General features: G+C 43.5%; 1 protein-coding gene across 11 annotated transcripts in view; it reads left to right on the top strand.

Annotated features, from left to right (window-relative positions):
* PTPRF (protein tyrosine phosphatase receptor type F) overlaps positions 1–24,494 on the top strand; it is a 427,370-nt gene that overhangs the window by 145,800 nt on the left and 257,076 nt on the right. For all 11 annotated transcript variants that reach the window (XM_073357995.2, XM_073357994.2, XM_073357992.2 and 8 more), the window contains exons 3-4: positions 10,182–10,327; positions 12,213–12,354. In XM_073357995.2, the coding sequence (XP_073214096.1) occupies positions 10,182–10,327; positions 12,213–12,354 (288 nt within the window). The remainder of the gene's footprint in view (positions 1–10,181; positions 10,328–12,212; positions 12,355–24,494) is intronic.

Raw genomic sequence — 24,494 nt, 5'->3', positions numbered from 1 at the left:
TTCATCTGTCTAATTACAGAGCTGTGTTTAATAATTAATTTTTTTCACAGATCTTGGTTGTCTCCCCTACTTAAAACAATCCCTGAGAATGGAAGTAATGGTATGAGTCTCAGAATACATCAACTTTGAACTTGGATTCAGATACAAAATGTTGAAAAGCATAAGGATTTGATTTTCATCTAAAAAGATATAAAAAGGAACCTTCTAGCCATGTCTGATTTGACATAAATCCATAGGATAAATATTAGCCTGTACCAGCAAGTCTGTAGATCTGTTTGTATAGGCATGTCTCAAGTTAGAGCTCCTTCTCATACCCTGGACGTTACAAAGTTAATAGGAAGGGAGTGTTCCGTATATAACCAGTGCAGAGTAAACTTGTAACCGAGGTCTGCACCTCGGGGGGTATGCACATGCCTCAGACCCAATGTGAAGGCTGATTGACCAGATGAGGCAGGTGACCAAGGGTAACACGTTTCAGAGTAGCAGCTGTGTTAGTCTGTATTTGCAAAAAGAAAGGGAGGACTTGTGACACCTTAGAGACCAACCAATTTATTTGAGCATAAGCTTTCGTGACAAGGGTAACAAGTAACAGCTCAATGGTAGTGTTTCCTGTAAGAGAGATCCTGCTCAGTCAAATGGGAGATGCCAGGGGTCAGGGAAAGGACCTGTGAGAGGGGCTCTGTGCACAAGTCAGGGGAAGGTTGGGTAGGAGATCCCCTCAGAGAGGAGGGGTTGAATCCTTCACAGAGGGAGGCTGTAGGAAAGGCCCAGAGCATGTTCTAGGTTTCAGACAGGAACTATCGAGTCTACAGAAGATGCGTTGAGTTCAGGTGACATTGAACTGTTTTAGAGAGCCAAGGTGGGTGAGGTAATATCTTTTATTGGACTAACTTCTGTTGGTGAGAGAGACAAGCATTCGAGTTTACACAGGTAATAGGTGATAGAGTGTTTTTCCTGTAGCTCACGAAAGCTTATGCTCATATAAATTGGTTAGTCTCTAAGGTGCCACAAGTACTCCTTTTCTTTTTGCGAATACAGACTAACACGGCTGTTACTCTGAAATTTGTCTTTTGTCATTTCCATATCACCTGTGGGTGAACACTTTTCACAAAGCTGTCACTCTATAATCAGTCCTCATTCTGAAAGGAAACGGGCACAACACATTCAGAAAGTGGGCCTGGGAGCTTAAATTCATAACTTTGTTAGTCACTAAAATTATGGCATGAATAGAGGCACTGGTTTAATAGCTTATTACAACAATCTGTAACCCACAAATATCCCCCGTCCCCCTTTCTTTCCCTCCTATGACTGGAGGAGTGTTAATGGGCCCCTTCACCTTGAATGGTCCATAGAAATATGTGTTAACTACTTATGGACAGCATCATTCTTCTAGATCTCGTCAAGTGTGAGGAAGGGATCCCTTCTCCTGGGCACCTTAGCACCCTTCCCAAGCCCCTTAAAGTCTGCCAGATCCCATCTGACTGCTTCTGGGTGTCCCTACTGATTTGTACCAGTATATTGGCGTAGACTCTTCTGTGACAATGAAACTAAATTAGCCCTCTTTGTCAGCAAATCCTTCCTTGGCTGTGTACTTTATAAACTTAGCCAAAAATCTGAGTATGCTCAGTGAGTATCAGTCACTATTAACTGTGAAATAAAAATCCCTTTGGAACAGACGAGAGCACTGCGTTCAGTGAGGGCTGTCACCTTGCAGAGTGTCACCCTTCAACCTCACCTGGAGCACAGTCTTGTTGGTTTGTTTGTTTTTTATGTTGCAATGTTTTTTTTTTGTGTGAGAAGAGTGTCATTTTCACTCTCTTTGTACTCACATGCTGAACTGTTTTCCCTTCAATTTTCTGGAATAATTCACCTTTAGGCAAAGACCTAGCATGGAAAATTTAATAAAGTTGTAAGTAAATAGAAATATTTAAGTAGCTTTAACTGTAGCAGGTTTCAGAGTAACAGCCGTGTTAGTCTGTATTCGCAAAAAGAAATGGAGTACTTGTGGAACCTTAGAGACTAACCAATTTATATGAGCATAAGCTTTTGTGAACTACAGCTCAATTTCCATGGTATGCATCCGATGAAGTGAGCTGTAGCTCATGAAAGCTTACGCTCAAATAAATTGGTTAGTCTCTAAGGTGCCACAAGTACTCCTTTTCTTTTAACTGTAGCAGTTGCTGCCACTCCCACTATAGACAAGAAAACATTATTTGGGTGAAGAGTGGAATAAGAGTTTCTTTAAGGGTGTGGATCGAGCACATTCTGGGGATCTGCCACTTTGAATAATGAGCCCATAGAGGGAAACAGATAGATCTTAAGAGTATTGCACTGGTGGCAAGTGAGGTCAGGCTGTGATGGGCATTCAGCCATCCTATACCACTCCCTTCAGTCACTGAGAACTTTCCCAGAAGTTTCTCTCTCGGACTGAAATTTCGCAAGCTTGGTCTCATTCCAAAGCTAAATCTTTCTGAGAAATGTGCATTCTGAGTAAAATCTGCTTTGATTTTGTAAAAACTATTTCTGGACCCTGAGCATGAAAGTGCATGTTGTTCCCTTGAAAAAATGTTTTATTTTTTTACATTTGCAATTTGTTCAAAAAACAGGTGACTTGAATTTAGAATTTCTGAGCTGACATGTATGTCCGTCTCCATAGGGACTAGTCACTTTGCCCAATTTAAAGTGCGGGAGGGAAGAATTGTGTGTGATTTAAAAAATTGAATGTTGAATATTTGCAGTATACAATTTTCTTGCTGTGTCTCCAGTGGCTACCTGGAGAGAGACGCATTCAAAACAGGATTAAGAAACAGGTTAAATGGATTGCTCGGGCCTTTCCCTGGCCCATCCCTGCTTCTTGTCCCTCTCCCCATAACATATTTTAGTGGTTGAACTCTAATCTGTTTACTCTGGAAAGAAGTCAGCTAGGCACCTTTTACGCAGTCCATGTGACACATATTCTACACAGTGGCTTAGAGTCCCACATTCCGTGATACCCTGACTGAGGACTGTGTGGACTATGACCTGTTCATTAATCGTCACTAAGACTATGATTTTTTTCGCGGAGGTCATGGATGTCATGGAATCTGTGACTTTAGTCTGCAGCGGCCTGGACCTCCGAGCGGGCCCCCGCAGCTGCCTAGCCGCTGTGAGCGGTGTGGGGGACCCCTGCAGGTGAGTTCCCCGTTTTATCACGGATATTTTTAGTGAAAGTCAGGGACAGGTCACAGGCTTCCATGAATTTTTCTTTATTGCCCATGACCTGTCCGTGACTTTTACTAAAAATGTCCTTGACAAAATCTTAGCCTTAATCGTCACTAACATAAGTTTCAAGAGTTGTTGACATACCCCTAATCCATGTATGTGGCCAGAAGGCCAGGACATAAGATCTGAGTCTTGGTTGTTGTACTGTGTCATGCTTTGGGGTACAACCTGGACTGTGAAATTGCTGTGCCCCCTTAAATTGCTAGCTCAGGGTCTCTCTCTTACTGCTCTGCTAGTGACAAGTAGCCCCTTTGGGCTTTGCTCTCACATAGCCATTAGCGTGTGGAGGCACTCCCAAAGTTATGTGAAGGCTCTCACAGCCATTTATGAACTGTATACAGGGAGACACCTGCAAATTTCCCCAGCCCGAGCCTCGGAAATGTACATCTTACACTGCTCAAGACCCCCTTGATCAGAGTAAACTCATTAATTAGTTCGTCAGACCATCAAAGGGTACAAATATACACCAGCCTTTGTAACCTGAGTAGATTCTCCAAACTTCAATCAAAAACACACTGGCTTAGATAAAACATAGAAGTAAGTTTATTAACTACAGAAAGATATATATATTTTTAAGTGATATAAGCGTAGCAGCTCAAAATTGGTTACAAAAGGAAATAAAAGATAAAAACTGCAAGCTATTTAATAAACTTTGTCAGACTAAGTCAAATTTGAAGCAATAAGCTTTCTCTTAACCAAAACCCTACAGCAATCTGTGCTAACTGGAAAGCTTTGTCAGTTAGTCCCTGCTCCCCATTTAAATGTTTGTCTTCCAAATGATCTTGTTGCCTTCACTGTGGGGGAAGGAGAGTTGGTCTGATGTTGTCACTGTCCCTTATTTGATACTCTCCTCCAGGTGCTGGAAAGACCCATGTTGTGTGGTGGGGGTTAGGCAGGCACATGGTGTAGGTACTCAAGCAGCACTCTCTCATGTGAATGGTAACGCTCTTGTTTACATCTTTCCTGCTGGTGAATGGCCCAGATGGTCGCTTAACTCCTGGCTGGGTGTTGGTCACTCCTTTGTTGACACTGAAGAGCTAGTCTGTGGGCGTTACCCAGACTATCAACATGGTTCAGTAACAAACATAGCAAAATTTCTTAACTTCACATACAACGATGATGCACACATTTTGACAGGATAGTGATGTTCAACAGATTATAACTTTTCAAATGGTACTTCACAAGGCATACTTTGTATAAAACATATCGTACCCATATGCAAGTGACGAATATGGGGGTACAGGGTGTTGTTTGAAGGTACAGTGGGTCACACATATCCCTATCCCAATATGTGGTCGGGGGGCCAGGACATGAAATCTGAGTCTTTGTTGTTTGTATAATCTTAACTCGGAGTTTCCTGGCTTTCGAAACTTCAGGGTTTTTCTTCTTCTTTGGGACACTCAAAATTAATTATGTTTTTTACTGTCTCAAAACATGTCTGAGAATTTGTTTTATATACAGATATACCTTTGTAACTAATACACTCCCTGTGTATTTAGATGGTTGCCAGAAATTGGTGTTGCTTAATGAAATGTGTAGGGAGTAAGAGATTCATTCCAATGGTGTAACTGTAAGCTAAACACGGCTATGAGTTTCCCAGGTTTTATTCCTGTTTAAGCCCAATTTCCCTTTGTTTCTTTTTAAAAAAAGTTTTATTTTTGTGTGTTTAAAAAAAGACACAATAAGTTCTCAGCATGCGCAGTCTGGGGAACAGGTATATAACGCGATCTATATTTGACCTGTTTCAGAGTAACAGCCGTGTTAGTCTGTATTCGCAAAAAGAAAAGGAGTACTTGTGGCACCTGAGAGACTAACCAATTTATTTGAGCATAAGCTTTCGTGAGCTACAGCTCACTTCATCGGATGCATACTGTGGAAACTGCAGAAGACATTATATACACAGAGACCATGAAACAATACCTCCTCCCACCCCACTCTCCTGCTGGTAATAGCTTATCTAAAGTGATCACTTTCCTTACAATGTGTATGATAATCAAGTTGGGCCATTTCCAGCACAAATCCAGGTTTTCTCACCCTCCGCCTCCCCACACATTGTGTGTGGGGGGGGGGGGGGGGGGGGGGGGACACGGAGGGTGAGAAAACCTGGATTTGTGCTGGAAATGGCCCAACATGATTATCATACACATTGTAAGGAAAGGTTTCAGAGGAACAGCCGTGTTAGTCTGTATTCGCAAAAAGAAAAGGAGTACTTGTGGCACCTTAGAGACTAACCAATTTATTTGAGCATGAGCTTTCGTGAGCTACAGCTCACTTCATCAGATGTTTACCGTGGAAACTGCAGCAGACTTTATATACAGTCTATATAGTGTATAGTGTATATAAAGTCTGCTGCAGTTTCCACGGTAAACATCTGATGAAGTGAGCTGTAGCTCACGAAAGCTCATGCTCAAATAAATTGGTTAGTCTCTAAGGTGCCACAAGTACTCCTTTTCTTATTGTAAGGAAAGTGATCACTTTAGATAAGCTATTACTAGCAGGAGAGTGGTGTGGGAGGAGGTATTGTTTCATGGTCTCTGTGTATATAATGTCTTCTGCAGTTTCCACAGTATGCATCCGATGAAGTGAGCTGTAGCTCACGAAAGCTTATGCTCAAATAAATTGGTTAGTCTCTAAGGTGCCACAAGTACTCCTTATATTTGATCTGTGTTCTTCAAGGATAGATGGTTTGGATTCTGTAGTATTTGTCATTTAATAAATTTACACTAGTTTACTAGCATCACAAAGTAAATAACAAAATCAAAAGAAAAAATCAACTGCAGAAATTCAATACAAGACATATCAGCTCAACACGCTGCGTTTCAAACCAGTCAATCACACCACAATCAACATGAACAGTAAATCAGTATTTCACTGGGAGCAATGGTAGAGGGGAATAAATACAAATATTTGTGAATATAAACTATTTCTACAGAGATGTGATTACAGAAAAGTAAATGTGTGAAATCAATGTAAATCAGGCAACCACAACTAATAATTACGGGTCTTTAGTGTCAGGACTCTGCATGACAGGGAGCCATCAAGTTCCAGTGTGTTAGGTGTCTACACTAGAAGCGCTACAGTGGCGCAGCTGCATTGATGCAGCATCTGGTGAAGAAGCTCTCCGCCAACGGGAGAGAGCTCTCCTGCTGGCATAATAAAACCACCGCTTCTCTCGCCAACATAGCACTATCTGCACCGGTCAGTGTCACTTGTATCGCTCGGAGGGTGCGCCACAAAAGTTATACTGACATAACCCTTAGAAACCATTCTCTGGAAGCCTAATTCTGTCTCATTTCTATGGTTGGGTCAGGTTTGTCTTGCTTTTTACAGTTCACGTGCTTTATGGGGAAAGGACCACGTATACCTGTGGACCCTGTTTCTCTTTGAGCCTTTTGGATGCTGCTGCAGAACAAGCAAACGATAATGGTGGTCCACACTTGGTCCTTAGTCAGTTAGTAAGCTCTCATCTCCTGTGAGGTGCCTTACTGATCCATGAATCTGTAACAGCTTGTTTCCTGTATGGTTGGGCCAATCAGCTCTCTGCCACTGGGTTGAATAGCACAAGTTTCCAGGCTTCATTGAGTCATAGAATCATAAAATATTAAGGTTGGAAGAGACCTCAGGAGGTCATCTAGTCCAACCCCCTGCTCAAAGCAGGACCAACCCCAACTAAATCATCCCAGCCAGGGCTTTGTCAAGCCAGGCCTTAAAAACCTCTAAGGATGGAGATTCCACGACCTCCCTAGGTAACGCATTCCAGTGCTTCACCAGCCTCCTCGTGAAATAGTGTTTCCTAATATCCAACCTAAACCTCCCCCACTACAACTTGAGACCATTGCTCCTTATTCTGTCATCTGCCACCACTGAGAATAGTCTATATCCATCCTCTTTGGGACTTCCCCCTTCAGGTAGTTGAAGGCTGCTATCAAATCCCTGCCTTGTTCTTCTCTTCTGCAGAGTAAATAAGCCTCTCCTTATAAGTCATGTGCCCCAGCCCCCTGATCATTTTCGTTGCCCTCCGCTGGACTCTCTCCAATTTGTCCACATCCCTTCTGTAGTGGAGGGGCCCAAAACTGGACACAGTACTCCAGATGTGGCCTCACCAGTGCCGAATAGAGGGGAATAATCACTTCCCTCAATCTGCTGGCAGTGCTCCTACTAATACAAACCAATATGCCGTTGGCCTTCTTCGCAGTGAGGGCACACTGCTGACTCATATCCAGCTTCTCAACCACTGTAATCCCCAGGTCCTTTTCTGCATATGAGCGTATGATGTTGAAAGGCTTCCCCACCTCACTAGGCTCTGTTGTTCTCTGTCAGCTACAGAACTTCATAGTCACATTTCAGCAGCTTCGTATGTTGTAAGACTGTCTCTAGTTACCACTGTTGTATACAGTGTTGTTGTGATATCAGTCCCAGGCTATTAGAGGGAAAAGGTGGGTGAGGTTATATCTTTTATTGGACCAACTTCTGTTGGTGAGAGAGACAGGTTTTTAGTTTGCACAGAACTCTTCTTCACGTCTGGGACACTTAATTGGAGTGTCGCCACTAAATACAAGGCGGAAGAGCCTGCTGTGGAGTTTCCATTTCAGACAGCAAAATTCATTGTCTTCCATTGGTACATGCAGTGGTGTTGTAACCATGTCAGTCCCAGGCTGTTAGAGACATAAGGTGGGTGAGATCATATCTTTTATAAGACCAGCTTCTGTTTGTGAGAGAGGCATCTCTCACCAACAGAAATTGGTCCAATAAAAGATCTGACCTCACCCACCTTGTGTCTCTAGTTACCAAGATTGGGCATCTCTCTCCCCTCGGCATTGATAGTTCCACTGACTGCATGGCAAGATGAGTCACCTCTCCTCTGACCCTTGTTTTACTCCATTTGATTCCTCAGGCCTCTGCATATCCTTTTTACAGATTCTTTACAAGATTGTTGAATCAGGTACCTGGGTAATCCAGGTGTCTGGTGAGGTGATGATTGCATGTTTCTGAATCAGGCTGGAATATGGCCTTGTCTCATGCTCGCAAAGACTTTTCAGATGCTTGTTGAATTGCAGATGCTCCTATTTGCCATTGTCCTCGTTAATGGCATTGGCCTATAGAAAATATTGTATATCCTTTCCTTCTAGATCCAGGGCAATTCCCCCACCCATGGTATTCAGGCATTGCCTGAGTGCACTGTAGTTACTGACAAGCAAGTTGTGTTGATCCCAAGTAAATAAAGGGGAGTAGCACATTGTGTTGCAAATAGAATGTGGGTGGCATTGCCCTTGGCCTGCTAGGCACTTGGTGGGAGAGGCAGAGAACAGGGTTTGGTCCTCTGACTTTGTCTAGACTAGCATTAAAAGTTGTGTTGTTAAATAGTGCTAGGTGGTTTGAGCTGACTAGCACTCTGCTCAGGCCGGGGCAGGTTGTTTCCATGTGCTAACTTGTTGAGCTTAAGTCTGGGGAGAGACTAGGATTTAATGTGACCAGTTAGCACATGGTAAAGTAGAAAGAGAATTTTGATTTTAGGTGGGGCTAGCGTCTCACAGCTTTCAACCCAGCCAATGAAAAATTTCTCTTCAGATGTTCTGGCAGGTGGGGGAAAAATGGGTTTATGTATTAAAATTTGACTCATTCTTAACGATAAGTATATGGAGGCCAGTGCAGTACTCAGGATAGACGTGCTGTGACTGTTTTAGCCAGCCCTTCACAAGTTATTCGATAGGTCACTCCATGGAAGACTTCTCCTACAATGCCAGAAGAGCTCCACCTGGATTTTTATGTTTGTTAGCAGGGAAGGAGATGGTTATTCCCTTCTTTTTGCACAGCTACTGAGCTTCACAGGAGGAAGGCTCCCTCTTCTTCCTCATCCCCCAGAGCTGCTCCTGAGCTCTGCAGGAGAATGGCTCCCTCCCTAACCACCTGTGATTTTTAACTCACAAGTGGTGATAGGTGATTGGCGTCATCATGGGCTGGTTTTAACTGTGTGTGTCTGAGAGTGGGTGATGGGAGAGAGAGAGGCTTTATTGTTTTATAGAAATGACAGCATGTGTGCCTCACGCTCCTAACAAGGCAAAGCAGTATAAATCTTGTAAAAATACCTACTTGCCCAAGAGCTGCAGTATTCTCTGGGACTGACTCTGCCTAAGAAAAATATAAACACTGTATTCAAACCAAATAACTAATTGTATCGAGCTGGAACAGGGTCATATACGTTCAGGAAACAAGGCCATATTTCATGAAATGTCTTCTATTGATCACTAAATTGGTCACTAAATTTCCTTTTTTGCTGAGTCACTCAGGCCTGAATGTCTCTCCGGTTTCTCTGCTCACTCCCAGTTTTAGTTGATAGTCTTTTACCGGTCACATGCCAGGCTGGACAGGTGTAGGGATCCTTGGATCTTTAGGTAGATCAGAGCCTAAGTTTGAATTAGACTCAATTGTGCATTAATAATAATACCCATTGGTTCGGACTAGATTCTGAAAGCTCTCAGGAAAGGTAATTAGTGCCCACGTGCAGCATGCACTCAATACACCTCAACGTCTCAGCTGTTCTGTAATTTCCAGTGACGTGATCGCATTATTCACCTGCAAAATTTTATGTTTACAAAATGAAGAGGTTTTAAATTAGAGGAGAAAAACCCTGTCCCGGTGTCATCGGCCGGAGTCAGTGTGAGCGGGAGTCTGCATTGCCGTTATTTCCACACAATCAGGTGAACTGTTTTATATAAGAAAAAAATGTTTCTGAGCTGAAACCATGCTTGTTATGCTGCAGCCTACACTGAGCTGGTGTGAGGACAGTCATTACCATTGGGTTTTAAAGTAGTGACGCTGGGGGTCCTTTCACTTGGGATAACAGGGTACCCAGGATCTATCCTGATCTATCCCTTGTTTACCTGAGGTGGCTCACCACTGATCGTTTGGTTGTCTTCCAGGCAAGCCAAGCTTTATGAAAGCTCCCGAAGATCAGATTGGGATTTCTGGAGGAGTGGCCTCGTTTGTGTGCCAGGCGACAGGAGAGCCCAAGCCTCGCATCACATGGATGAAGAAAGGGAAGAAGGTCAGCTCCCAGCGGTTTGAGGTAACTGCAGAGATCTGGAACCAAGTCTGTCACTTGCCAATCTTAGCTGCACAGTAACCAGGGTCAGAGCCTGAATTTCTGTCAGTTGCTATAGGACAAAAGGCTGAGAACTGCTGCAAGGGAAATTTTTCCTTCCTTCGGTGAGCCCTGCCTTAGGTCAGACATTGCAATGGTGAGCCAGAATTTGACTAAATATACTGAATGCTTGTTCTGGTAGGAATCTGGTCTAGCCTTGGTCATCCCAGAACCTGTAGAAGCACTAACTGAGATGTCAGAGCTGGGTCATAAACGGTCGATTTATGTAGGTTTTGTGTGTGTTAGAGTGGGGGAGGGGAGTGGGCATGGAAACCTGCTTAGCCTCCCAGCCCCAAGCAGACTGAAATGGGGTGCTCAAGCTCTAGCAGGAAGCTTTCCAGGCAGAACTGCTGCCATCTCTCGGTCTGATTTGAGATTCAGAATAGGAATAGGGAGAAGATGCCAAAGGGAGAATCTGATTTTTCTTTAGAGTAACTGGGATGTGGCAAACAGGGCTTCCCAACCTACATTGTTCTAAGATTTTTAACAGGAAAAGCAATTTGAGTTCCTCTCCCCACCTCTCCTCCTATCTTCCGTTTGGGTTATGCCCTTTTCTTCCACTCCACCCGTGGGAATGTAACCCTTCCTCTGTGTTTCCATCTCTTGGATATTTGCTTGTTTTATTGGCGCAGCCTCCCCTGACCCATCTACCCCACCCTGGCACCTGAAGTATGTTTTTTTGTGTCAGTTTTATACCTTGGGCACAGGAGACTTCTCACCAGAGGCGTTTCAGTGCCCCTACTTATCTTTCACCTTCTGCCTGTTTCTCTTGTTTCCTGCCACTTCTTTCATCTTCAGTGGTTTCTGCTGACCACTCTTGTCAGTTATTTCTTCTTTATCCTTTGGCTGTGCAGCATTAACAGTGTTTCAAGGGACATAGCACACGTGTAGGAGAGGAGGTAGCACAGGGTCTGGACATGAAGCAGGTCGTCCTAGTGCTCATTATTGCTGAGCCACTTCATATATGACCTGAGTGATAAAATGATGAGGTGAGGTCTGTGCCCCAGGGCGTAGCCCTGCTTCCTGTAGTACCACTAACATAGTTCAGTTTCTCATGTTTGCATTGTTTTGCTTCTTTCAGTAACTGAAACAGGATGAGTTTAAAGTTAGCTGTGGCCTGAGGCTGTGGCTTTGCAATCTGCCATTAAAGAGTCATTTATAATAGTCCTGTAGTGTAATACATTCCTCTCTTCTCTGCCATGTAGAAGAGTTCGAGTAATACTTCTCCCACCTTAGCATGATGGAACGATGAGTGGCTGTTTGTTATACTAGGAAAGGAACTGTAATTATGTCACTGTTGATCGTGCCACTGTTGTGAAGGGCCTGATCCTGGAAGGTGCTAAGCACCTCAGCTCCTATTGAAGTTAGCGATTGCTGAAGTGGCTCAGCATATTGTCCCACACTTAACGATATTTCTCTTATAGCCCACAGGATCTTAGAGCTCTGTTCTTTTATATTGAATCGAGGTTAAAGTTGACACGAAAATCCATCAGTGTGATCAGTAAAATCACCAGTGTAGATATGGTTAAGATGTTTTAAGTCAGAGGATCCACATCTGTATTAGCAGGTTGATATTTTTTCAAGTTTTAATTGTTTCATAAAGAACAGCATTGGATCTCCTTTTGTTCTGGGGCTCCGCAAACGGCAAATATATTCCTAACCCTGAATTTTCTTGCTTCACTGGATAAGGAACATCTCTTTTGTCAGGTGGTATATTTGTGTGTATGGATTCTGTTCCTGAATTCAATCTCACTTTCAGTCTCCATTTCAGTAGGAGCCAATAAAAAACCCTTTTCTTTTTCTTGTCAAGGTTATTGAGTTCGATGATGGGTCAGGATCAGTTCTCCGGATTCAACCCCTGCGTGTTCATCGAGATGAAGCAATCTATGAGTGCACAGCAACCAACAGTGTTGGGGAGATAAACACCAGTGCCAAATTAACAGTGTTAGAAGGTAGGTGGGAATTTCTCATGTTGGCTGGTGGTATGTTTTTTGGTTCAATATCTGCAGGTTTTCTTAGTGACTCCAGATAATACTGAGGTATTCTGAATTAGTTCTGGAAGGCTGTAGGCCTCCAGTACTATTTGCCGTTGTTTCCTTCAATGACAGAAGTCTTTGTCCGTTAATGTTTGTGAGCAGGAAGGAGTTGTAGATTGTGAGCTTTGCTTTGAAGTGAATCAGATGAATTATGGAACTGAGGTGTGCCATGCCCATTACCAGCTTTTGGGATCTAGCCAGAGATACATCTTTATGGTCTTTCTCGTCTGTCACAGTCATCCTACAGTGGCCCTCTCCATGGTATCTAAGAACCTGCACTTTGAAATGTGAAAAACTTAAGCTATATTTCTACCCCATCTGGACTAAATTGCTACAGTTTGTTGTATATGGGTTTGCAAGTCGCTCTTCAGCTTTTGCAGCTGGTGTGGAATTTAGCTGTATTTACTTTTTGTTATAGTAACAACTTTCCTTTTTTCCTGTCTTTACGGAGGACTGTAGTGGCTACATAAAGCACTATGTTTGATATAAAGATCTTCATACTTGCCTACAGTATAATATGACTTTATTTTAGTTCTTGTGCTGGTCCTGCTTCTAAATGGCTTTAGTATGTATTTTGTATAAAGGGATAGTGTCTTTAGAGACCATTGCTTTTTTCCACGTAATTGTTTTATAGATTATAATAATTATTTTCCACTTTTGACTAAGATAAAGGTACTTATTTTAATATACATGGAGATGAGAGTATTTGTTTATATAAAAGCGGCAAAGAGTGCACCTTATAGACTAACAGACGTACTGGAGCAGGAGCTTTCGTGGGTGAACACCCACTTCGTCAGATGCATGTAGTGGAAATTTCCAGAGGCAGGTATAAATATGCAAGCAAGAATCAGGCTACGGATAACGAGGTTAGTCCAATCAGGGAGGATGAGGCCCTCTTCCAGCAGCTGAGGTGTGAACCTCAAGGGAAGAGAAACTGCTTTTGTAGTTGGCGAGCCATTCCCGGTCTTTGCTTAATCCTGAGCTGATGGTGTCAAATTTGCAAATGAACTGAAGCTCATCAGTTTCTCTTTGAAGTCTGGTCCTGAAGTTTTTTTTGCTGTAGGATGGCTACCTTTAAATCTGCTATTGTGCGTCCAGGGAGGTTGGAGTGTTCTCCTACAGGTTTTTGTATATTGCCATTCCTAATGTCTGATTTGTGTCCATTTATCCTTTTACGTAGGGACTGTCCAGTTTGGCCGATGTACATAGCAGAGGGGCATTGCTGGCACATGGCATATATTACATTGGTGGACGTGAATGAACCGGTGATGGTGTGGCTGATCTGATTAGGTCCTGTGATGGTGTCGCTGGTGTAGATATGTGGGCAGAGTTGGCATCGAGGTTTGTTGCGTGGACTGGTTCCTGAGTTAGAGTTACTGTGGTGTGTTGTTGCTGGTGAGAATATGCTTCAGGTTGGCGGGTTGTCTGTGGGCGAGGACTGGCCTGCCTCCCAAGGCCTGTGAAAGTGAGTGATCGTTGTCCAGGATGGGTTGTAGATCACTGATGATGTGTTGGAGAGGTTTTAGCTGAGGACTGTATGTGATGGCCAGTGGAGTTCTCTTTGTTTCTTTCTTGGGCTTGTCTCACAGCAGGTGGCTTCTGGGTACATGTCTGGCTCTGTTGATCTGTTTCCTTATTTCCTCGTGCAGTTATCATAGTTTTGAGAATGCTTGGTGAAGATCTTGTAGGTGTTGGTCTCTGTCTGAGGGGTTGGAGCAAATGCGGTTGTACCTCAGCACTTGGCTGTAGATAGTGGATTGTGTGGTGTATCTGGGATGGAAGCTGGAGGCATGAAGGTAGGCATAGCGGTCGGTGCGTTTTCGGTATAGGGTGGTGTTAACGTGACCATCACTTATTTGCACCGTGGTGTCTAGGAAGTGGACCTCCCGTGTATATTGGTCCAGGCTATGGTTGATGTTGGGGTGGAAGCTGTTGAAATCGTGGTGGAATTCTTCCAGGGTTTCCTTCCCATGGGTCCAGATGATGAAGATGTCATCAATGTAGCGTAGGTAGAGGTGTGAGTGGACGAGAGCTGAGGAAGCGTTGTTCTAAGTCAGCCATAAAAATGTTGGCATACTGTGGGGCCATGCGGGTGCCCATAGCGGTGCCACTGGTCTGGAGGTATCTATTGTGACCAAATTTGAAATAATTGTGCGTGAGGATAAAGTCACAGAGCTCAGCAACCAGTTGTGCTGTGGCATCATCAGGGGTACTGTTCCTGACTGCTTGTATTCCATTTGTGTGTGGGATGTTTGTGTAGAGAGCCTCTACATCCATGGTGGCAAGGATGGTGTTTTCTGGAAGATCACCAATGCATTGTCGTTTTCTCAGGAAATCAGTGGTGTCACGGAGATAGCCTGGAGTGCTGGTGGCGTAGGGTCTGAGTAGAGAGTCCACATATCTGGACAGTCCTTCAGTGAGAGTGCCAATGCCTGAGATGATGGGGCGTCCAGGATTTCAGGGTTTGTGGATCTTGCGTAGTAGATAGAGTAGCCCCGGTCGGGGCTCTAAGGGTATGTTGATTTGTTCCTATGTTAGTGTAGGGAGTGTCCTGAGTAGATGGTGCAGTTTCTTGGTGTATTCCTCAGTGGGATCTGAGGAAAGTGGCCTGTAGAATTTGGTATTGGAGAGTTGTCTGGCAGCCTCCTTTTGGTAGTCAGACCTGTTCATGATGACAACAGCAACTCCTTTATCAGCCTCTTTGATTATAACGTCAGGATTGTTTCTGAGGTTGTGGATGGCATTGTGTTCTGCACGACTTAGGTCAGTCCCTACATAAAAGGATAAATGGACACAAATCAGACATTAGGAATGGCAATATACAAAAACCTGTAGGAGAACACTTCAACCTCCCTGGACGCACAATAGCAGATTTAAAGGTAGCCATCCTACTGCAAAAAAACTTCAGGACCAGACTTCAAAGAGAAACTGATGAGCTTCAGTTCATTTGCAAATTTGACACCATCAGCTCAGGATTAAGCAAAGACCGGGAATGGCTCGCCAACTACAAAAGCAGTTTCTCTTCCCTTGGGGTTCACACCTTAGCTGCTGGAAGAGGGCCTCATCCTCCCTGATTGGACTAACCTCGTTATCCGTAGCCTGATTCTTGCTTGCATATTTATACCTGCCTCTGGAAATTTCCACTACATGCATCTGACGAAGTGGGTGTTCACCCACGAAAGCTCCTGCTCCAGTACGTCTGTTAGTCTATAAGGTGCCACAGGACTCTTTGTAACTCTCACAATCTCAGAGCCTCCCGTTCCCCATCTGTAATGTGGGGGTAGTGGCACTGCCCTACCTCTGCTTTAGAGGTGCACCAAGTCCATGGTGGGCATTACCACAGTGTCAAAATAATAAATGTGTACTGTGGCTGAGATTAAGCAGGGAATTTCACCCCAAAAGGAAAATGTTTATGAAAGTTCTGAGGGAGTGGAAATGTGGTTTAAAATGGAAGGTGTCTGATATGTGTGGGTTTGTTGGGTGCATGCACACACACGCAGTTGTGAGCTTACTTGTTCTGGCGCGGGAATCAGGGAATCTCCCACTCGCATTTCCTGGGGCTGAGGGAGAAGATGAGCTCCATTCGTTAAAATACGGTGTAGAGCTAATTAGACTTGGACACAATGTTTTATCCTTTTTTTTCCTTTGAGGATTTTTACAGATAAGTTCTTATTTTTTAGCGAAATCTTTGCCCTGCTCTTCTCAATGTCCCTCTTTATTGTGCCCATTTCCATATTGCACCTGATGTCTGCTATGCATGAGCATGGGGGTTTGTGACGCTTCTCCTGCATTGTGGCTATACCTGAAACCACTTCTCTCTTTGCTCAGGTAACGTCAGCGTGGATACTAGGCCTGGCCAGCTGATCCTGCAGGGCGCTCTCCGGCACTCAGGGAATACATTTTAGCCCAGGCTCCTCTTCCTCTTGTTTTTCTTCCCCAACAAGAATTCTACCAAGCTGTCTGGAAACGGCACGTTTTGTGTGAAGCAAATGAGAAAATTAAATAGGAGGGTGAAATCCTCAGGGATCTTAGTGGGGTTTGGCTTTTCTTGCTGATCATGTGGTTAACATAATTTTTGTAAAAAGAAAAGGAGGACTTGTGGCACCTTGGAGACTAACAAATTTATTGGAGCATAAACTTTCATGAGCTACAGCTCACTTCATCGGATTGAAGTGAGCTGTAGCTTACGAAAGCTTATGTTCAAATAAATTTGTTAGTCTCTAAGGTGCCACAAGTCCTCCTTTTCTTTTTGCGATTACAGACTAACGCGGCTGCTACTCTGAAACCTATAGTTTTTGTAATTGCTGTCAGGTGGAAATTGAAATGGTGCAAACCTGCTGTCTTTCAAGAGCCTGACCAGTACAAAGATCCCAGGTGCGCGGCAGAGCTCTGCTCATCACAGACATTTTCAGGGGTACATGCTGCTAAAGGCACAGCACATATTGATTTTACTTTACAACCCTTTGAATTCTTCACAATTTGATCTTTAGAGCACAGACCTTAGCACTGAAACCAGAAGTTCACAAACATTCAGGGTTTAGCTGACTTCTCTGTTGGTTGCAGACTAATCTGGAGCTTTATTTGATTTAGATTTCTGCTGTGTTTTGTGCATCAATGGCACATTGTCTTTTCTGATTGCTAACTTACTCTATTCAGTATATTAAGAGACAAGCTGGAGTCTCATTTCTTCCTGTAGGAGCCAGGAGCTCAAACACATGTGAATGTTCTGTTAAGAGTTTGATTCCCTGCCATATCCTTAATCAGCTGCTTGCATCTCCCTGTTTTTTTCTGTGTAACTTCAAATCCTGTTTGGGAGCAGAGCTGCATATACTTAATATAATTGAAAATTATTTCTCCTGTTGATAGCGGGTGAGGTAGACATGTGAACACCCCCTCTTCTCTTTTTCTCCTGGGCAGCTGATAAGCTGAATTATGTATGAGTCATATTGAACATTTCTGTCTTTTTCAATTATGACCTGAAGCAGCATACAAGTACACTCTTGCATGCCTAGCAGCAGGGTGAAAGCAAAGCAAACAGGGGAGGGTTAGAATCAATAAATTGACAAACATTCCCAAGGAAACCTTCAGGGACAGTTGGTGGACACTCCATGTAACAAATTAATAAATATATTATTCAGTTGCAGTGTGCAGGATTACATCTAGCATTATAGAGCTTTTTAAGTAGGGTGATTATATGAAATGTAAATAGAGAAGGATGAGCAGTGTGGCAAGAATTTGGCAATATTTCCTACCCTGAACAAACCTGATTACAAGAGTCTTCACATACTGCTCTTTAACAAAATGCCTTGCGTCTTCAGCTTCGTCACTATATTAAGAAAGGCAGAGGTAATTATGTTCTCCACTGGTCTCTTGTAATCTGCATTCTCTCAGCATTGATTTGCAAATTCCAATTGGCAGGCATAGGGAAAAAGTAGTGCAGGATCTTTCACCAGGGTTTACCTTCGCCTTGGCCAATGTAGTGAGCTTGCTTAGCTGTGAAGTACTGTGCTTTCTCCCAAGAGTTTGGAACATAGGCATTGTTATCTTCAGTTTGTAGCCTTAATAAACAGTGGTGAAAAATGCTCTCAACCTTGGTGAACCTTGATGCTCTGTGAACAGACTTTTCAGCCCTCTGCTGCCCAGAGCATGTTGTGTCATATCAAGGCAACAGTGAAGAAACACATTTAGAGCTTAATTCTCCTTGGTTTTAAGTTTAATGAATGCTAAAATATTATCTCTCGTTTCCATTTCCAGCATTCGTTTACACAAATCCCTCATGCCTTGTATCCTAGACTTATTATGTGCTGCATAACTGAGCTTGTTTTGAGCCCCAGTGCATTCATCTTGAGTGTGCTGCCAAACCCTGCCATGAAGTAACTCCTGTTGAGGAGAAGCAAAATAGCAGCAGAGGGACTACTTACACTGTATCAGAGTAACAGCCGTGTTAGTCTGTGTTCGCAAAAAGAAAAGGAGGACTTGTGGCACCTTAGAGACTAACCAATTTATTTGAGCATGAGCTTTCGTGAGCTACAGCTCACTTCATCGGATGCATACTGTGGAAACTGCAGAAGACATTATATACACAGAGACCATGAAACAATACCTCCTCCCACCCCACTGGTGGGAGGAGGTATTTTTTCATGCTTTGTGTGTATATAAAAAGATCTTCTACACTTTCCACAGTATGCATCCAATAAAGTGAGCTGTAGCTCACGAAAGCTTATGCTCAAATAAATTGGTTAGTCTCTAAGGTGCCACAAGTACTCCTTTTCTTTTTACTGACACTGTAGGCTTTATTTTCAAGGTAACCCACCAGGTGAGTTTTACTTGATGGACTTTCCCTGCCAGAAGTCAGGGAAGTTCTGGTGAATTGTAATGGAGCCCCAGAAGCTAGTAAAACTCCAGAGTACATTGTATTGGGGTGGGATGCACCTCCATCAGATTGTGGCTCACTGATTACTGAACCATGTCATGAGCTTAATTTCTCTCACCATCTGCTGGCTCCATCCCAGTTCCTGGAGTTACCCAGTTTGAAACACTTCAAATGATAAACACTTGACAGTTACAAATGATTTCTGCAGAGAGCTGGATCTCCAAAGGCCTGAAACAATATGTCCTGTTGTAAACACTCGTCTAACAGCGGTTTCAGCATAGCTATGGTAAACAAAAGTTAGCTGCGTTTAATCCTTATTTATGCTTGGCTAGTTACGAAAGGATCAGTAGGGACATCCCCTTTTGGCTAATGTGTCTCTCGTTTTCTTTCACATCTTCTTGCCAGGAAAAAACTGTCAGTAACTGTTATAAAATTAGAGTGATGAGGGAGGAGAGCTTGATTCGGTTTAGATGCAGTATGTCTGCAACCCCAAATGTGCACTGTAGCTCATCTTAAGAGTGATGAAATGTGCCCTTTCTGTAGAAGAAGATATTAGAAATGTCTTGTCCATTCTCCTGGCCAATACATGTCTGTTCTCCCTTGTATATGCTCAAGGAGTCTAGTTTTACATGGCCTAAGTAATAGGTCTTCTATAGTCTCCCTTGGGAGACTGTGCCACAAATTCGAATCCCACTGTTCTTTTCACTGAAATTGGTCTAACTGTATAGAAGAGACTGGTGTGATACTGGGTTAAATGCCCTCTGTAAACATTGCATTCCTGAGTGCTGCAGTACAGTGAGTCTCTGCATGCTTTCCTGCATTGGGAAACTTCCAAATAGCACTGTGACATACACAGAAACAGAGCTGCCTAGAAGGCTGGTTTTTCCCCCTTAGCTGGTGGTGTACCATTTTTTAATAAAAGTTAAAATTAAGCCAATCATTTGTGGATGACCTATGTGTGATGCCCTGCCCAGCCCTGCCGGAGAGCCTCGTTCACTGTTCAGACTCAAGCCCCATGATGGCAAGGTGCGCGTTCTACTCATAAGGAAAGAATGCCTTTCACTGCACAACAGCAGGTGCCCTTATATTGCTCTGGCAGGCAGACTTAGCAGCCGTGTTGACTGGCTCAAAGTTTTGTTTGTTTCTCAGCTGCTAAGGTGGTGACTGCAAAATGAGACCTTGAGGATGGGGGGAAATAGGAGGTTTCTTGAGGTTCTGACACCCCAGAAATCATAGGGATAGAGGTGAGCATTAAGGACTTAACTTTAACTAGGGCCAAGAGCATTCATAATCACTGTTTAACTCACCTTGTATTGCCTGAGTAATAACAGTTGTTACATGCATTGTATCCTGTGTGCTCCTAATACCTAGACATGCCAGGGTATCCTAAATGACTGTGGTGCAGCTGTTCTATCTTTGATACCTACAAACCACCCATCACCTCAGAGTCTAGATTTCTAAATTTCCTTATTTATGTCAGATTAAACGAGAAATGTAGCATTACTTTAATGTTGTTTTTTAATTTAGTTAAAGAAAGTGGCTTTCCTGGCTGCAAACGAGACAATTGAGAAGTAATTTTGTCAGCCGAAGAATACAGGAATGACCATACTCGGTCAGACCAATGGTCCATCTAGCCCAGAATCTGGTCTTCCGACAGCAGCCAATGCCAAGTGCTTCAGAGGGAATGAACCAAGCAGGGCAATTATTGAGTGATCCTCCCCTGTCATCCACTCCCAGCTTCTAGCAGTCAGAGGCTAGGGACACCCAGAGCATGGGGTTGCATCTCTGACCATCCTGGCTAATAACCATAGATGGATCTGTCCTCCAGGAACTTACCTAATTCTTTTTTAAGCTGATGCCTAGTAATTTATTGGGTGTTCATGTTATGTGAAGGGATGCAACACTTCCATATTCACTTTCTCCACAGCATTCTCATTTTATAGACCTCTGTCATATTCCCCCGTTAACTGTCTCTTTAAAAACCTGGGACTCTTCAGTTTAGAAATCTCTCCTCGTACGGAAGCTGTTCCACAGCCCTAATAATTTTTGTTGCCATTTTCTGTACTTTTTTCAATTCTAATATCTTTTTGAGATGAGGTGACCAGTATTCAAGGTGTGGCGGTATTGTGGATTTATATTAGTAATATGATATTTTCGGTCTTATTTTCCTGTACCTTTCGTAATGATTCCGAACATTCTCTTTTTTTGACTGCACACTGAGCAAATGTTTTTGGAAAACTATCCACTATTCAAGATCTCTTTCTTGAGTGGTAACAGTTAATTTTGACCCTATAAATTTGCATGTATAATCAGAATTATGTTTTCCAGTGTGCATTACTTTGCATTTATCAACATTGAGTTTCATCTGCCATTTTGTTGCCCAGTCACCCAGTTTAATGAAATGTCGATAATTCTTTGCAGTCATCTTTGGACGTAACTATCTTGAGTAATTTTGTATCGTCTGCAAATTTTGTCACCTCTCTGTTTACCCCCTTTTCTAGATCATTTATGTATATGTTGAACAGCACTGGTCCCAGAGCAGATCCTACCTCTCTCCGTTGTGAAAACTGGCCATTTATTCTTACCCTTTGTTTCCTATCTTATAACCAGTTACTGATCCATGAATGGATCTTCCCCTTATCCCATGGCTCCTTATTTAGCTTAAGAACTTTTGGTGAGGGACCTTGTAAAAGGCTTTCTGAATATCCGTGTACACTATATCCCTGGATCACCCTTGTCCACATGTTTGTGGACAACCTTAAAGCATTGTGATAAATTGGTGAGGTATGATTTCCCTTTACAAAAGCCATGTTGACTCTTCCCCAACAAATCATGTTCATCCATGTGTCCGATAATTCTGTTCTTTAATATAGTTTCAACCAATTAGCCTGGTAATGAAGTTGAATTATTACTTTTTAGTTTATCAATTTCTTCTAAAACCTCCTCTATTGACAATGCAATCTGGGACAGTTCCTCAGGTTTGTCATCTAAAAAGAATGGCACAGGTGTGGTAATCTTCCTCACAAACTCTGCAGTGAAGACCGATGCAAAGAATTCATTTAGCCTCACTACAATGGCCTTGTCTTTCTTGAGTGCTCCTTTAGCACCTCGATCATTCAGTGTCCCCATTAATTCTTTGGCAGGGTTCCTGCTTCTAATGTACTTAAATTTATTTTTTGCTTTTAGTTTAGTTTAGAAAGCTTAGTGTTGTCAATCTCTTCTCCAAACAGGAGAGTCAGCAGATCTGTAGAACTCATTAGACCCAAATACCATCATTTCCATCTCTCATCTCTGTTTAAATGTTTAACTAATGGTACATGACCATATAATGTATCCACAATGACCAACTCCATCAGAAGACTGCCATGTACTGACATTATCAGTCAGGTTCATTCCACTTAGTTTATGAAGCAAGAAATACATCCTTTGAAAAGTTTTGAATGGAATCTCACATAACCAATACACAATGCACCGATGAAGTGAGCTGTAGCTCACAAAAGCTTATGCTCAAATAAATTGGTTAGTCTCTAAGGTGCCACAAGTCCTCCTTTTCTTTTTGTGAATACAGACTAACACAGCTGCTACTCTGAAACCAATACACAGTGGAACCCTTGGGAATTGTACCCTGAGGTGAAAACCTGGAGTCTGAGAAGACACTGACTTCTTAAACTTGAGTATATTTCTGATTCAGAAACAACTGTTCTCTTTCTCGTTTCCCAAATCAGATCTCCTGAGATTGGGTCAGGATTGGTCCAGAGAGTTGTCATATCCTGCCTGGCGTTCTTGTGACTTCTTGTCAAGAACAAATCGTGTCAAACCAACCGGATAGCTTTCTTTGACAGGATAACAAGCCTTGTGGATGGGGGGAAGTGATAGACATGGTATATCTTGACTTTAGTAAAGCTTTTGATACTGTCTCACATGACCTTCTCATAAACAAACTAGGGAAATGCAACCTAGATGGACCTACTATAAGGTGGGTGCATAACTGGTTGGAAAACCATTCCCAGAGAGTAGTTATAAGTGGTTCACAGAAGGGCATAACGAGTGCAGTCCCACAGGGATCAGTTCTGGGTCTGGTTCTGTTCAATATTTTCATCAATGCTTTAGATAATGGCGGAGAGTACACTTAGAAAGTTTGTGGATGATACCAAGCTGGGAGGGGTTGCAAGTGCTTTGGAGGATAGAATTATAATTCAAAATGATCTGGACAAACTGGAGAAATGGTCTGAAGTAAATAGGATGAAATTAAATAAGGATAAATGCAAAGTACTCCATTTAGGAAAGAACAATCAGTTGCACATACACAAACTGGGAAATGACTGCCTAGGAAGGAGTACTGCGGAAGGGGATCTGGGGGTCATGGTGGACCACAAGCTAAATATGAGTCAACAGTGTAACACTGTTACAAAAAAAGCAAACATCATTCTTGGATTATTAGCAGGAGTGTTGTAAGTAAGACACGAGAAGTAATTCTTCTACTCTACTCTGCGCTGATTAGGCCTCAACTGGAGTATTATGTCCAATTCTGGATGCCACATTTCAGGAAAGATGTGGACAAATTGGAGAAAGTCCAGAGAACAGCAACAAAAATGGTTAAGGGTCTAGAACACGTGACCTATGTGGGAAGATTGAAAAAATTGGGTTTATTTCATCTGGAAAAGAGAAGACTTAGAGGGGACATAACAGTTTTCAAGTACATAAAAGGTTATTACAAGGAAGAAGGAGAAGAAATGTTCTCCTTAACCTCTGGGGATAGGACAAGAAACAATCGGCTTAAATTGAAGCAAAGTAGATTTAGGCTGAACATTAGGAAAATCTTCCTGTTAGGTTAGGTTAAGCATGGGAATAAATTGCCTAGGGAGGTTGTGGAATCTCCATCATTGGAGATTTTTAAGATCAGGTTAGACAAATACCTGTCAGGGATGGTCTAGATCAGGGGTGGGCAAACTTTTTGGCCTGAGAGCCACATCTGGGAATAGAAATTGTATGGCGGGCCCTGGGGTGTGGGCTCTGGGGTGGAACTGGGGATGAGAGGTTTGGGGTGTAGGAGGGAGCTCTGGGCTGCGACCAAAGGGTTCCGAGGGCAGGAGGGGGATCATGGCTAGGGCAGGGGGTTGGAGTGTGGGAAGAGGCTCAGGGGTGCAGGAGCTGAGCGGTGCTTACCTCAAGCAGCTCCCAGAAGCAGTGGCATGTCCCTTCTCTAGCTCCTTCGCAGAAGCACAATCAGGCAGCTCTGCACGCTGCCCCGTCCACAGGCACCACCCATGCAGCTCCCACTGGAGTGCCAGAGGGGGCCATTGGAGCACGTAGGAGCCAGAGCAGCCCCTAACCCTGTGCCCTGGCTACAGTGCTGGAATGGGGCCATGCTGCGGCTTCCAGGAGTCTCATGGTGTGTCCCCCGACGCTGCTTCCCAGCTGGAGCTCTAGAACGGGGCCATGCCATGGCTTCCGGGAGCGACATGGTGCAGCTTCCAACCTTGCATCCCAGCTGGAGTTCCGGAGCGGCCCCCCGAACCAGCACCCCGGCTGGAGCGGGGCCGAGCCATATGGTGCGGCCCCCGACTCAGCGCCCTGCCTGGAGCACCGGAGCGGGGCAAGCCCCAGACCCCGCTCCCCAGTAGGAACTTGTGGGCTGGCTTAAAACATCTCGGCCCGCTGGCTGTAGTTTGCCCACCGCTGG

Source organism: Lepidochelys kempii, chromosome 8 (assembly GCF_965140285.1).
Source record: "Lepidochelys kempii isolate rLepKem1 chromosome 8, rLepKem1.hap1, whole genome shotgun sequence".
NCBI lineage: Eukaryota > Metazoa > Chordata > Testudines > Cheloniidae > Lepidochelys > Lepidochelys kempii.
The sequence above is the reverse complement of the archived record's forward strand: the minus strand, read 5'-3'. Positions and strand labels throughout refer to the sequence as shown.